This window comes from Antechinus flavipes, chromosome 2, assembly GCF_016432865.1.
Source record: "Antechinus flavipes isolate AdamAnt ecotype Samford, QLD, Australia chromosome 2, AdamAnt_v2, whole genome shotgun sequence".
Classification (NCBI taxonomy): Eukaryota; Metazoa; Chordata; class Mammalia; order Dasyuromorphia; family Dasyuridae; genus Antechinus; species Antechinus flavipes.
In genome coordinates, this window is record NC_067399.1 from 387,142,517 (window position 1) to 387,158,273 (window position 15,757).

General features: G+C 45.8%; 2 protein-coding genes across 2 annotated transcripts in view; one reads left to right on the top strand and one right to left on the bottom strand.

The window, feature by feature from the left end:
• Positions 1-10,284, bottom strand: part of LOC127546722 (uncharacterized) — a 21,982-nt gene extending 11,698 nt beyond the window's left edge. Inside the window, exon 1 of the mRNA XM_051973694.1 lies at positions 10,064-10,284. Coding sequence (XP_051829654.1) covers positions 10,064-10,284 — 221 coding nt within the window. The remainder of the gene's footprint in view (positions 1-10,063) is intronic.
• Positions 10,285-10,816: 532 nt separating this feature from the next.
• Positions 10,817-14,703, top strand: EGR1 (early growth response 1). Its single transcript, XM_051978482.1, has 2 exons — positions 10,817-11,413; positions 12,140-14,703. Exons 1-2 carry the CDS (start codon positions 11,128-11,130, stop codon positions 13,438-13,440), a joined length of 1,587 nt encoding a protein of 528 aa, XP_051834442.1. The 5' UTR covers positions 10,817-11,127; the 3' UTR covers positions 13,441-14,703.
• The last annotated feature ends 1,054 nt before the right edge of the window (positions 14,704-15,757 follow it).

A 15,757-nucleotide genomic window follows, 5' to 3' on the forward strand; every position in this document is an offset into this window, starting at 1 on the left:
TTTGATCCCTCATCCTTCCACCCCACTTCCTAATGCTTCCATCCCTTTCCACAGAGAAGCTGTAAAAGTCACAAACCTATGCTAATTGGGTCCAATATGACTTTATTTTATGTAATATCAAATAAGGGCAGCTAAAGTGAGGCACAGTGCACAGAGCACTGAACCTGAGTAAGGAAGACTCATCCTCCTGAATTCAAATATGGTCTTAGACACTGCCTAGCTGTGTGACCTTTAGCACTTAAGCCTGTTTGCCTCAGTTTATCTTTAAAAATGAGCTAGAGAAGGAAATGGCAAACCATTCCAATATCTTTGTTAAGAAAACTTCAAATAGTGTCAAAGAGATTGTTGTTATACTTTTCCCCATTGGATTCTCTACTTATCTCACCAGATTAACTGTTCCAAAATCCCTCTTTTGGGCCCTCTCCCCCTTAGCAGAAAAACTTTATAATTCACCCACAGAAAAAAAGAAAAAAAATTGAAGCCTTCAATCATGTCCTGTCCTCAATTTTATATCCCAAATTCTCTCAATATCAACCTTTATTCTCTTTTCCCTTTGCTCTTACCTTGGAGGAATTGGTGATTTATCTCCTTAGTAAAGCTAAACCCTATTATTGTGCTCTTGTTCCTTTCTTTCCAAGCTTCTATTCAATTCTCATCTTCCCTAATTTTCTACCTCTCTTAATCCATTGATCCCTACCATGCTCTTTGTAAACATGGAGGTCTTAAAAAGCCTTTCCTTGAACTTCTCCCTCCCTTTTTCCTCTTCCTCTCCCTTTCTCTCTCTCTCTCTCTCTCTCTCTCTCTCTCTCTCTCTCTCTCTCTCTCTCTCTCTCTCTCTCTCTTTCTCTGTCTGTCTCTCTCTGTCTCTATTTGTCTCTATTTCTCTCTCTGTCTCTGTCTTTGTCTCCTTGTCTCTGTCTTTCTGTGTCTTTGTCTCTGTCTCTCTCCCTCTGTCTGTCTCTCTCTCCGAAAATTCCTACAGAAAACAAAACTAAAACCAACCACTCACACTTCTTGCTTCTACTTCTCATTTAGTTCTCAACTCTTTGCAGTCTGGTTTCTGACCCACCCCGTCCAATGAAACTGCTTTCTCTGAGGTCACTAACGGTCTCTTAATTACAAAATACAATTACCTCATTTTTGTCCTCATCTGTTTTGATCCTCTTTTGACAATGTTAATCACCTTTTCCTCTTGGATACTCTCTTCCTCTGGTTTTAATGACAATGCTATTTCCCTATTCTCTCTCTCCTCTCCACCCCCCTCCCCCCATCCCCAGCTATGTGGCCATTATTTCTCAGCCTGTTTTCTCTCCTTTCCTCTCCTCTCCTTTCCTCTCTCTCTATCTCATGAGCCTCTCTGTACTTATTCTCATCTGAAGATGACTCCCTAAATCTGTTTATCTAACCTTTGTCTCTAAATTTCACTCCCACAACTCTATCTATATATTCAATGGGCATCTCAAACCCAAAACAGAACTCTGTCTTTAATTTCACCCCTTCTTTTAAATTATCTGTTTCTGTTGAGGGTACTCCAAACCTTCAAATCGCAAAATTTGGGACCTAAAAGTCATCCTATAATCTTCATTTCTCCCTACCTAAACATATCCAATCACTTGCCAAGTCTCGTTGGTTCTTACTCCATAACACCTTCAGATTAGTCCCTTTTCCTCTCTTCCTCCTCCCTCCCCAGTTCCAAAAAAGTAGGTGTTTGTTGTTGTTGTTTATTTATTTTAATCATGTCCAACTCTTTTGATCTAATTTGGGGGTTTCTTAGCAAAGACACTGGAGTAGTGTATCATTTCCTTTTCCAGCTCATTTTACAAATAAATAAATCGAGGCAAACAGAATTAAGTGACTTGTCAGAGTCATACAATTAATAAGTATCTAAGACCAGACTAATCTAGTGATTATAGTTTTATAAGTCTATATACAGTCTTTATGATTCTAGTGATTATAGGCCCATATTATATAGTCTTATTGATTCCAAGTCCAGTGTTCTATTCACTTTATCATCTAGCTGAGCAAGACCCTTCTCATCTTTCTACTAAGCCATTTCAATAACCTACTAGTTGAATTCCCAGCATCCAGTGTATCCCTCTTTCCAATCCATCCTCCCTACAAGTGTTAAATTAATATTACTAAAGCACAAGACTATGTCATTTCCCTAATCAAGAAGATCAAGTGGCTCCCAGTTGCTACCAGGATAGAATGCAAACTTTTCTGGTGTTTATAGTCCTTCACATGACTCCAAAGTATCTTTCCAAAACTAATTTTTCACATTATTCCTTCTTACACATTCTTCAAGATGCCTTTTCTAATTTCCCTAGTTCTTAGCAGTTTTTACATACACCCTCACCATCCAAAATGCCCTGAAGTTTTCTCAGCTCCCAATGAGGAACTTCTTCTGAAAATCTAAACTAAATCTCCAAAACTTCCCCTTGAAATGTGACCTTGTTCTCCCTAAAAATCCATTTCCTTTCCAAGAAAAGGCAAGTCTATTCCCTTGTCTTGTTGTTCGTAGCAACCTACCACCATTACTTGGCATACAGTAAGCATTTTAACAATTGCTGATCTACAATGTCTTTTAAACATGGGTTGAACCCCCGTCAAAATAATACTTTCTTTTCCAAGACTACTCACCCATGTACCTATAACCTGTTGTAGCAACAACTTGACTATTAGTTATACAGAGCACACATTTTGGAAATGCAAATTATTCTTGTTTTCCTTCTTATAGAACATAATCTTGTTGAAGGCAAGATTCTCTCTGTCTCTTACTGTCTCTGTCTTCCCCTCCCCCATTCTGCTTTTTTTCTTATCCTCAGATCAAACATTGAACTTGTTTCAATACCTGCTGAACAGGCCTTTAAAATATCCAAAGCATTTTACCAAACATTTCATTTGATCCTCATAACGCAATTGGGAGGTAAAAACTACAGGTATTCTTAATCAACATTCTACAAATGAAGAAACTGAGGCTCACAGAGGGTTAGTTTCTTTGCCAAGGTCACACAGCTGGTAAGTGATAGAGATGAGATTCCAACCTAAGTCTCTCTAGATTGCTTCAGGTCTGGTCCATTTAATCTTCTCTTGAATTGTTTTCTCTGACTTTGCCCAGTAATAAAGCTACTTTATGCTTGGAGGAGATTGAGGGAGTAACTTGACCCCCTCTAATTACAAAATTCTTCTCTCTTCCTTTTCCAGTCACTTCATTATAAGGGATAGAAACACCCTCTTGGGGTATTGAATTTGGGGATCTGACCAGGGTGTTTGTGTATTTCCCACAGTGTATACTCTGGCCTCTGCCAGAGAGCCACCCACCCACTCCTTCACCAGCACCCAGAGATGAATTAGTCCTTCCTACAATTCCTGAACTAAGTTAACCCATGGAAAGGCTAGAAGCCAGAGCAGCTTGGCCTGGGAAGTACAAGGGATGGTGGGGAGGGAAACAGAAATAACATGCAGTTTCTATTCCTGCCTTTTTGGGACTGGATTAAAACACTGCCTTTCTAATCTAAAGGCTGCTCTTTACTTCCTGGCCATCTCTGGCTTCTTATGTAACACTCTCCTCCCTCTGCCTCCACAAGCAGCTTCCAGAGATTTCTGCAGCCAAGCTTTACAGCACACTCCAGAGGGAAACTGCAAAGAGAATCCTGGATTGTCCTTTGTGCTCACAGCCCAGAGCGGGTGGCAGGATGGAAAGAGCCAAGAAGAGGGGTCTGCTGTCTGACAGAGCCTCTCATTTAGGGTATCAAAAAGGGGTTGGGAAATAAAAATGAACCCATTCCTTCATCTCTGGGGTCATGTCTCCTCACCAGGATAGAAGATCCCATTAGTGACCTTGAGGGATCATCCAGCTACAAGATACCTATAAACAAAAAGAGTTCTCCTTTCTTTAGACCAATCTTAATAAGAGTAGACTTTTATCATTTCCCAAGGTCACAAGCTCTGATGTTCCCCAGTTCACATTAATTGGAAGTTCTTCTAAAAATCTAAAGTAAAAGCTCTGACTGCAACTTAAATCTGACCTTGTTTTCCCTAAAAATCCATGTTCTTTCCAAGAAAAGACAATCCTGTTCCCTTGTTCTTTTGTGAGTGACTACCTACCCTCACCACCTCACACACAATAGGCACTTAATAATCTGTCTTTGTCTCTGTCTCTTTGCCTCCCCTTTCTTTTTTTGTCCCCAGATCAAACATTGAGCTTGTATTTAAGACCTGCAGAATAGGCCTTTAAACTATCCAAGCATTTTACAATCTGATCCTCATACCACATTGGGAGATAAATACTATAGATATGCTTATCTTCATTCTTCAAATGAAGAAACTGAGGCTCACAGAGGGTTGGTTCCTTTACCAAGGTCACACAGCTGGTAAGTGATGGAGATGAGATTCCAACCTAAGTCTCTCTAGTCTGGTTGACTGTCAGTATCCTTTAAATATAGGTTGAGCCAACATCAAGATACTTTCTTTTGCAAGATCACTTATCCAAGTGCCCATAGCCTGTTGGAGCTTCAGTCTTGACTATCAGTAATGCAGAGCATACATTTTGGAAACCTAAAGGACTTCTGCACTATCTTGAATTGCTATGAAATCTTTTCTCTCTTTCTAAATGACCTGAAATTTAGTATCAGCTCTGCCATTCACTCTCTGTGGTGTCAGACAAGACATAAGCCACAAGTCACAGTTTCTCATTTCTAAAAAGCAAACAGGATGGACTAAATGATTTCTAAATGGTCTCTTCCAATATCATTTATGTTGTTCTCTCTAAGTTTCTGTTGCCTTTCCTCTTTCTTTCTTTGCCCACTGCCTCCTCTTTACAATCTGCCATCCTTATCCCACCCTACTGGTAACCTCCACCCTAGCCCTGGTTTCGCCTCAGTTCTCCCTCTTCATTCCTTCCTTTCTTCCTATTCGTTCCCCATCCCCCAATTCCTTTCCCAGGTTTCCTTGGGGTCCTCAGCAGAGAACGGGACTAGATTTTCGATCCCACTAACCTCCCATTTAAGGTTAGGCTCCTCAGCATTTCCGGCTGGTGCCTGTCACTCTGTCAGCCATTGGAAAGTGTGACAGCTACTCAAGTCAGAGACAGAAAGAATCACTTCCTGAGGCCCAGTCACAAAAATAAATCATGGGGCCTGAGCTGATGGGGAACCATGCTGACGTAGCTGGGCGGAAGTTGTGATGGAAAAAGAGGGGTTTGTTTTCTTCCAAGTGTGCCCTTCTCAATTAAGGGCCTGGGGAACAGGTCAAAGCATTGGTGAAGGGTAGGTATGGTTTTGACTTTCTCTCTCTGTTTCTCTCTCTCTCTGACTTTCCAGTGGAACCCAATCTGCCATGTCATATTATATTATTTTGTTCCCCTTCCACACATCTGTTAAAAAGAATACTCCACATCTTCAGTGGAGACAGCCAACCCAAACTATAGTTTGTTTGTTTTTTAAATCTCAAATCTAACCCTGCAGAGTTGCCAGAGACAAAGGTGCCCTGGCAGAAAGGTTGGACAGTCCAAGGCCATTCACAGAGACTGCTACTCCATTCAGGGTTACTCTCCTAAGCCAGGACAGGCAGCAGCTTGTGGAAAGACAGAAATAGCAGGGTCAAGGGAAGGGCACAAGATGCAGGGAAGCTTCCATGTTTGTATATAGTCTTTCTTGCTCTAGAGAAATTGCTGGGGTCTAATCTATGCTGAGCTCTTAACCTCATCAGATAGTTACAATGTCCAAATGCCTTTTTCTGGAAATCAGAATTCATAAAATTAAAGATTTTAGAAAGATCCTTTTCCAAGGGATCTTAAAAATCACCTTTATTTTTCAGATGAAGAAACTGAGACCAAAAGGGATTTAGTGCCTCATGTCATGCAAGTAATAAATGGCAAAATTGTGACCCTCAATCCAGGGCTCTTTCTACAACAATGATCAAGCTCCTCATCCTATTTCAATATATCTTCTATTTTATAGTTCCCACTGCTGCTGTTGTTCAGTTGTTTTCAGTCATATTCAATTCTTCATGACCTCATTTGGAGTTCTCAAGGCAAAGATAGAGTGGTTTGTCATTTCCTTTTCTAGTTTGTTTTTAGGAGGAAACTCAGATAAATAGGGTTTATCGGTAAGTGACTTGCTTGAGGACACACAGCTAATAAATGGACAGATTTGAACTAAAGGAAGATGAGTTTTCTTGATTCCAGGCCCTAAACTCTAGCCCTAGCATTATCTAGCTGACACTTGTAATTCCCAAGATTCCCCTTCTATATTCCAAGTATATAGGTTCATTATTTAGTTCCTTAAACTTCAATGCAAATTTCATCCCAACTCCCTCCTCCCCAACACACACACACACACACACACACACACACACACACACACACACACACACCACTGCTTATTTAAATCCAATTTTTGATTTCAAGTCTCAAGTGGAATCCCAGAATGTTGACTTCGAAGAGACCTTAGAGAATCATTAAGTCTCATCATCTCATTTTATAGATGAACAAGGAGGACCTGCTTCCCCCAGGAAGTCTCTCCTGATCATTCAACCTTTCAGGATCTCTGCCTTCTTTGAACTTCTATACTTCTTACTGTCTATATCCTTTATATGGCACTTACCTTTTGCTTTGCAGACAACTAAGTGGTGAAATGGCTAGAGTTCCAAACCTGCAGTCAGGAAACCTCATCTTCCTGAGTTCAAATCTGGCCTGAGATACTTCCTAGCTGTGGGACCCTGGGCAAGTCACTTAAATCTGTGTGTCTTAGTTTCCCCATTTCTAAAATAGGCTGGAGAAGGAAATGACAGATGGTGTCTCTGCCCAAAAAAAAAACCCTAAATGGGGTTATAAATAACAGTACATGACTGAACAACAATTTATATTGCCATTTGTCGTCCATGTATTTTGAAGTATCTTGAAATTATCTTGCAGACAATATTGTGCTGGTTCCCTAGAACATTGTAGGGCTTCTGAAATAAAATCCATAATCACTCAATTGAGTTTGGCTTTACTATCCACATAAGGAAAAACAAGTGGGTGAAGAATATCTATCGACCAGTTGGTTATTTAGTTGATTAGACAACTCTATGGAGCTCATTCATTGGGATATATGGCTTAGCACTGCAAATGAACCATGAATTGACTGATTCCAGAATTGAACAGAGGGAAAGGTTGGGTTGCCTTTGGGAGACTGCATAATTTTTTAATGGTCCTAAGTCTTTGTTTTTCCTTCACAGTTTGAACACCAATATCTTCTGGTATTATCCATTGTCTCTCATTGACAATGAGACAATGTATAATGGGCATGAGTAGACTGCAACAACATTACATATGAGGAATTGCACAATAGGAGAAGTGAAAGGGTGTCATCAGAAAAACTTATGACTGGAAAAAAAAGATGAATTTGTCACGTAGCAAGAGGAAGAATTTGACAATGCTTAGGCTTCACTGGTATTCAAGCAATGGTAAGAAAACAAGAAAGCTCCCTATATGATGGGCAAATCTAGAGAGGACATAGACAGGAGTTACCGACATAAAAGAGCTGTCATGTGCATTATTGAAGGAAGCATGCACATTGATGGAATTCTGAAGCATATTTTTAAAAGTATTCTCTCAGGCTGTGAACTCCACCAAACAGTGGTTCCTTATTCATTTGGATTCTTGGTGTATGTCAATAAATGCTTGTTGTTGTTGATGAAGATGATGATGATGGAACTGAATTCTCAGATCAAGCCATCTCTGGGGTTTTCACAAGAATCCTGGGGAAGCATCAGGATGATACTTGCATAGCAGTCTATATTCTCTCCAAACTGTGTTTCAGATCTTGGAGTTTCCAAGCTTCTATTTCCTAAACTTCAATTGTTTTGACTCTCTCCTTAATTCTTACCTCCTCAACCCACAAAGGAATGGGGCAATGTGAGGATTTCATGTGGATATTTCAGAGAACTTTATGCCAACCAACTTGTTATATGCTTTGTCTCCTTAGAGAGAGCTTTTCAGTAAAACAGAGAATTAATTATCTGCATTCTAAAATGCTTTAAGAGCAGACCTACCAAGGATCCAGAGACTGGATGGCATAGTCTTGGGAGAGTCCTGTCAGTTTCACAATAAATAAATATCACAACTCATGGGCCTTCTTCTAGGGCCCACTACCCTACCTGTGTCCTGGGAAGAGCAAATCAGACAGTTGAAGTTGGGTAGGGATGTTTATCATCATTTTGGATGTGAGGGAGAAGTTTAGGCCTAGGTCCTTTTAAAATATGGGTAATAGAAGGCTTGCAAAACTTAAAATTGTACTGCTGCTTTTGATACACCTTGTATAAAATGGGGTTTCATTCCTGGGATGATTAAAACAAAGAGGAAAAAAATACAGGGAGAAAGATGGGGAAAAAATCTTTTTGTAAATTAAAGAAATTCATTTATTGGTTACTCCAAGTGTGACTGACACACAGGTGCCTAGCACCTATCCTTTCTTTGATCTCAGTAACCGCATGCTTCAGCCTTTTTTTTTTTTTTTTTTTTTTAATGCTCCAAAAACATTTCCGTTAGATTTATGGCAATAGTTTTGTGGACCGGGGAATGCAATGCCTAGAGATCAGCAGCCCCCTACCCCAAATATAGAGGCTTCACTCCAAGGAAACTCTTCCTTGGTTTGAGAAAGAAAGGAGGCAACTGAATTGACAAGTAGGGTGGAGTTGATAACGGTGAAGGAGAGTGTTAGTTATTTTGAAGGAAGAAGGAGGCAGGGGAAGTTTCCTTCTAGTTATCTTGGTCCTGGGGAGCTTGGCAGAAATTCCCTCCTCTTATTTCTTTGCCCTGTAAAAGGGAGGGCGCAGGAGTGGGGACGGCTGGCTCAGGCTTCCAGCCCCGGCAGCAGTGGGGAGATCCCAGTGTCTGGGCTGCTTCGGCAGCGGCGGCGGATCTCCGGGGAATGAGGGGGGAGCCCGAGCTGGCGGCGCCTGCTCACTTCGCGTTCACTGCGTCGGAGTCTCCCCGAGCCTGGCCGGGTGCCGAGCAGACAGGGGAGGAGGGGATAGAAAGCGGCGGTGTAAGGCCTCTCTATGCTTCTTTCTCTCCCCTCCCCACTCTCCATCTCTGTTTTCCTTCTGACCCCAGGAGACTGGAGTACCCGCTTCAACCCCTTAACCTCTGGACCCTCTCGTTAGAAATAGGAAGGGGGCAGCACTGAGTCGAAATGACCCTCCATCCTCACCGCTCCATCCCCGCCCCCCAAAAACTGGGGCCACTGGACCGAGTCTCCGGGCTCCATACATCATTGGGCGGTCCCGCCCCAGCTCTCTGCAGCACTTGTTTTCCCAAACAGATCTAGACGCACTTCCCCCCTCCCCCCCATCCTCTTCCCGGGCTCGCCGCAGTGACCAATTTCAGGCTTGGATCTTGGGGGGAATCTTCCTCCACTGGGGTCCTTTCCCCACCTCCCCAGCGATCTGCCCCAGAGCTTCAGGGAAATATGATGGTGATGGAGAGGAGATACAGAATTGGCGACCTCCGGCCCCTGAAAACGGGATTCCCTCCCGCCCCACTATTCCCCAAACGGAAACACGTCTCCTTGGCTTCCAGAGGGTTGGAAAGGGAGCTTCCCAACGCTTTCTGCAGGAAAAGCTGGCGAAGTGCCAACAGCTGGCGTGGATGGGTGGGTCTCAGGGGTCTCCCCGGCTCTTAGAGATCTATGCCCCAGGCACGCCTTCTTCTAGGGGCTCCTAAAAGGCGACTCAAGGATTGCCACACACACCCCTGCCCCCAGCCCGACCCTGCTCAAAACTCAAAAGGCTAACCTGGGGACAAATGCAAATACAGTTCACTACCTCCCGCCCCAGCCAACAGGTGCATAAAATGAGCTTCCCCTTCTCTTCCTATCCCACGGGGACTAGGACTAAGGAGACTTCAAATGAGGTGTGGGCTGCATTTTAAAAAAAAAAAAAAAAGGAATGGAGACGCCCCAGCCTCAGCTTCTTTCCCCCTAGCTTCTGAGGTAGCTCTTCTCCCACAGCCCGAAACTACGGCTGTCCTTGCCCCGCCTTTCTCGGCCATGGCCTCTGCCCTCTTCGCCCAGGGTACTCCTCCCCTCCCCGCTCCGCTCCCACGGTCCCAGGAGGTGGGCGGGTAAACTCGGGGATGACGGCTGAGCTCCAGAGCCTAGGCTCGCCCTCGCCCCCGCCCCAGGGACCGGGGTTTCCCAGTCTCCCCAGCCTAGGGCAACAGTCCCTGTGGGGAGATCGATCCGAGCGGCTGGGCTCCTGTGCTCCGGGATCCTTGCCCCTTTCCCGCCGTCCCCCCATCCCCCCCTCCCTCGCTCAGGCTCCCCTCTCTCCGGCTGGGAGGGAGAACAGGGAGGGAGGGAGGGAGCGAAGTGCAGGGGCCCGGAAACACCAAATATGGAGCAGGAAGGATCCCCCGCCGGAACCGACCTTATTTGGGCAATGCCTAATATGGTTGGGCCCAATATGGCCTGGCTGCTCGGGGCTTCCGGCAGAGGCGGGGTGGGAGGGGGGAAGTGGGAGGAGGGAACCGAAGGCTGGGGGTTGGGGAAAACACTGCCTCTCCGGGAGCCCCAGCAGGCCTGATTGAGCACCAGAACCCCGAAGCTGGCCCCAGGAGACCCTAGCTCGGGCTCGGGTCCCGGGATCCTCGGATTCCATGGGGGGAGGGGGAAAAGGGGGAGGGGAGAAGAGAAGGGAGGCCTCGCGTCACGTCGGGTCCTCCTGTCCCGCCCTGCCATATAAGGGCTTCCTGCTTTCCATATATAGCCATGTACGTCAGGAAAGGGGAGGAGCCTCACAACTCCAAATCCTTCAAATAGAGGCGGATCCGGGGGAGTTGCGAGAGATTCCAGGCAGCAGAAGTGGGGGAGCCGCCGCAGCCGTCGCCACCGCAGCAGCAGCAACAGCAGCAGCAGCAACAAGCCGCCGCCGCCGCAGCCGCACGGACCAGCCCCAGCCTCCGCAAGCAGCAGCCGCGCCACCTCCGCACTGAGCAACCTGCGGGGGCAGAGCCGGGAGGAAGCCCCCTCAAAAAAAATTTTTTTGCCTCCTTACCATGCTCCACTGAACCCCGCATGTGAACTGCCCAGTCCCCCGCACAAGTGCCCTTTCGGCCCTAAACCCGCGTCCACCCCGTCCAGAATGGCTGCGGCCAAGGCAGAGATGCAGCTGATGTCCCCGCTGCAGATCTCCGATCCCTTCGGCTCCTTCCCTCACTCTCCCACTATGGACAACTATCCTAAGCTGGAGGAAATGATGCTGTTGAGCTCGGGGGGGCCCCAGTTCCTTGGTGCCGCCGGTGGACCTCCTGAAGGCAGTGGTGGTGGGGGAGGTGGAGGAGGAGGCAGCAATAGCAGCAGCAGCAGCACGGGTGGTTTCAATCCCCAAGGGGAAGCCGGTGAGCAGCACTTCGAGCACCTGGCTGCAGGTAAGCAGTGGCCCAGAGCGATGGATTTCCCCTTTGCCTCTTTTTCCCGGCCCCGGGTTCTTTGCTACTGTTTGGGAGAAGGCACTTTGCTAGCCTTCCGACATCAAACAAACAAAAACAAAAGTCCCCATTCCATCTTCTCATCCCCCACCAGGGGTTTGTACCCAGGAGAGAGAATTTGTCTGAGGAAGACGCTACATCCCTTTATACTGCCTCTTTGGGGCTAAGTACTGCCCTGGAACCGGGCATGCCCGGTGGAGGATCCCTGAGCTGTTGTTTTGGCTGAAGATGCACTGGGGCTGCGTGGGTGGGTGGGGGTGGAGGAGGACTTGTTTTGAGGAGAAAAAATGAGCTTTCTCTAGACAGCCAACCCTCGTCCCTTAATAGTAAAGGGACTGTGCTGCACGGAGCTTGGGAATATCCTGGGGAAGGGGGAAAGAGGAGGGGGTCCTGGTGTTGCTGGGGAAGCGACAGGACTAGCCGGGAATCCCTTGCCTACTGTGATGCGGAGCCCTGTTAACTGCAGTAGAGGGGGGATTCTCCATATTTGCGTCAGCTGTTGTTGAAATGGGCTCTGCTGCTGGAGCTCTTCCAGGAACATTGCAATCTGCTGCTATCAATTATTAACTAGCCCAGTAGTCAATGGCAGCAGCAGCAGCAGCTCTTTACCTCTTCAAATGAGATCTTGCTCCAGTAACACGGATTGTTTTCTTTCCTCCTCACTAGACACTTTTCCTGACATCCCGCTGAACACTGAGAAGGTGCTATCGGAGACAAGCTACCCTAATCAGCCCACCCGATTGCCCCCAATTACCTACACTGGCCGATTCTCCTTGGAGCCAGCCCCTAACAGTGGCAACACTCTGTGGCCAGAGCCACTTTTCAGCCTGGTCAGTGGACTTGTGAGCATGAGTAATCCACCGGCCACCTCTTCAGCAGCCCCATCTCCAACAGCCTCCTCTGCCTCTTCCTCACAGAGTCCTCCACTAAGCTGTGCAGTGCAATCTAGTGAGAGCAGCCCCATCTACTCAGCAGCTCCCACGTTCCCCACTCCCAACTCTGAGATCTTTCCTGAGCCACAAAATCAGGCCTTCCCTAACTCGGCAGGCTCAGCTATCCAGTACCCACCACCTGCTTATCCCACCTCCAAGGGCAGCTTCCAGGTGCCCATAATCCCAGACTATCTGTTCCCACAGCAGCAAGGTGATTTGGGCTTGGTCCCACCAGACCAGAAACCCTTTCCAAGCTTGGAGAGTCGAACCCAGCCTTCCCTCACCCCACTGTCCACCATCAAGGCTTTTGCCACACAGACTGGCTCCCAAGATCTGAAGACCCTCAACACCACCTACCAGTCTCAGCTTGTCAAGCCAAGTCGCATGCGCAAGTACCCTAACAGACCCAGCAAGACACCTCCCCATGAGCGCCCCTATGCCTGCCCCGTGGAGTCCTGTGACAGGCGATTTTCTCGTTCTGATGAGCTGACTCGCCATATCCGAATCCACACAGGCCAGAAGCCCTTCCAGTGCCGCATCTGCATGCGAAATTTCAGCCGAAGTGACCACCTCACCACTCACATCCGCACTCACACTGGAGAGAAGCCCTTTGCATGTGACATCTGTGGGAGAAAGTTTGCTCGGAGCGATGAGCGCAAGAGGCACACAAAGATTCACCTGCGACAGAAAGAAAAGAAAACAGACAAGAGTGTTGCGGCCTCTGTGGCCCCCTCTTCCCTCTCCTCATATCCATCCCCTGTCACTACCTCCTACCCATCCCCTGCTGCCACCTCCTACCCATCTCCAGTACCCACCTCCTATTCTTCTCCTGTGTCATCATCTTACCCCTCTCCAGCACACAGTGGCTTCCCCTCACCTTCTGTGGCTACCACGTACTCCTCTGTCACCTCTGCCTTTCCACCCCAAGGCATTACCAGCTTCCCCTCCTCTGCCGTCACCAACTCCTTCAGCGCATCAACCGCGCTTTCGGACATGACGGCCACATTTTCTCCCAGGACAATTGAAATATGCTAAAACAAAAACCAACCATCCCCTCCCTTTCCCCCCCTCCCACCCCCCCCACGAGACTCAACTGGGACAGGAGGGGAATCTGGCCAGGTCAGGGAGGGGGAGGACTCATACCTGAAAGAGTTCTGACCCTACTCCCTCAGTCCCCAAAGTATGAATGGGGAATATTCACCAATAACCCTTTCTACCCTGTTTCCCCTTCTCATCATCCCCTATTATCCTCTGACTTCAACTGCCTGAAACAACCATGTCCAAGTTCTTCACTTTCTATTCAAAGGACTTGACTTGCATGGATTTTGGATATATCATTTCAGTTTCATTTCCATCATTGCCCTCCCCCATTCCCCTTTGATGCTAGAAAATTGAGTTGGTAAGATGGGGAAACTGAGCTTTGAAGCTTAGTCCCTTTTTCCTTTTTGCCCCTGTACAGTGTCCGTGCCATGGATTTTGTTTTTCTTGGGGTACTCTTGATGTGAAGACAATTTGCATATTCATATTGTAATTATTTGGAGTTAGGGCCTCATTTTGTTTAAGGGGGGAAAAAAACAAAGAAAAAAGTTGAGCAATGGTGATTTTTTTTTTTTGTGAGATGCTGTGATGATGAGTTTGAAGCTTCTTTTTGAAACAGCAATTTTTAGGTATTAATCAGCATGTGTCAGAGTTGGATGTTCCGTTTACTTTGTAAATATCAAACAAACTTGTACTCTCACATGTGGCAAAAAAAGTTGTTTTTTTTTTTCCTTTGGAGGTTCCCCCCCTTATTTTGTTTTCAAAGTTCCATGTCTTGGTGCCTTTTTGTGTGAATGCCTCGCTGACGCCTTGACACGTACAATTGTGTAAGAATGAGTATTATATCCACCTCTGGCCTTAAGGAGGTGGGAGAGGCAGGGAAAGATGATTCCAGGGAGGCTTTGGGAGCAAGAATGGGGAAAGAGGGCTGAGTTCTGCTTTCATTTCTCCGGAATGTAAGCAAGCAAAAAAACAAACTAAACTAAATCTGAACTCTCAAAAGTCTATTTTTGTAACTGAAAATGTAAATTTATAAATATATTCAGGAGTTGGAATGTTGTAGTTTACCTACTGAGTAGGCAGCGGATTTTTTGTATGTTATGAACATGCAGTTCATTATTTTGTGGTTTTATTTTTACTTTGTAATTGTGTTTGCTTAAACAAAGTGACTGTTTGGCTTATAAAACACATTGAATGCGCTTTACTGCCAATGGGATATGTGGTGTAATATCCTTCAGAAAATTAAAATGAAAATAAAGAGCTTGTGGTTGGATGTATTTTTCCTAAGAGGAAGAAAGAATCTAAATAGTGGTTCCAGTTGAGTGGGGTAAACTGGGAATTTCCTTAAGGCCCTAGGGAGGCCCTTTTCTAACTAAGGGGTGGTTGGGGTGGGAAGAAGAGAGGATTACAATTTGTCTAGTTTATTCTGGCTTAGTCTACACTGACAAGAGAAGTCCTTTGGGCTTGAAGACAATGGTTCTTGCTAGCTTTGGCTGTCTTGATACTGCCAATCTCTGGGGAAAACCCCTAGCAACATTTCCACATGACTCCTACCAAAAGTATATGTGTGGAGGGAATATATCAGACTGGACTGGTAAAGTGGGAATATGCTGTCCTTGAGGATCTCACTGGGAAGATACCCTATCCCCCAAAACCTTCAACCCTATCTGTGCACATAGGAGTTCAAGGAAACTACTACTGTCACCTCACAGAAAATGTTTTTTGAAGGGGATTAAATACATAGATACTTTAGGATACAGTGAAACCTTGATACAATGAAACTAAGATCAAGGCCAGGCAGTCTGGGTCTACCCATCTTCTTCCCCTGATTTCCTTGGAGTTTTGTCTGTCTGGGGTGGGAAAAATAGAAAGAGAAAACCAGTTCTCAAGCCAAGAAGCAGCCTTCCAGGAAGAAAAACTTGTCCATTTGCCAGCTGGAGCTAATACACACCCCTGGCAATAGCCAAGGAGCAGGGCGCTGAGCAAAGCTTGTCAAGGTTGATGTCAAGGGTCTCTAGCTGGTGCCAGAATAAGTCTCTCTGGAGTAGAGAAATATCTGCCATTCAATTCTCACCCCCACCACCACCTACTCCTTAGAGAGATATCTGCCACTCAATTCCCACTCCCACCTTCCCCTTAGAATACCTCAGCACTGGAGCAGTTTTCTTAATATTAAGGGAGTAAGGAAAGGAGAGAGTCAAGAAATGGGGATGCTTACTAAACCATTATGTAGGTAGCATTTATCCTGATTTATAACTGGTCTTTCCACAGGTCATCAGTGACTATTATAGATGATGGATGGATAAAGATCCTT

Bases quoted from the DNA above. Each gene is read 5' to 3' on its own strand.
- EGR1 (XM_051978482.1), top strand. From the start codon at position 11,128: ATGGCTGCGGCCAAGGCAGAGATGCAGCTGATGTCCCCGCTGCAGATC. The intron at 11,414-12,139 runs GTAAGCAGTGGC...CCTCCTCACTAG, and splicing joins CTTCGAGCACCTGGCTGCAG to ACACTTTTCCTGACATCCCG.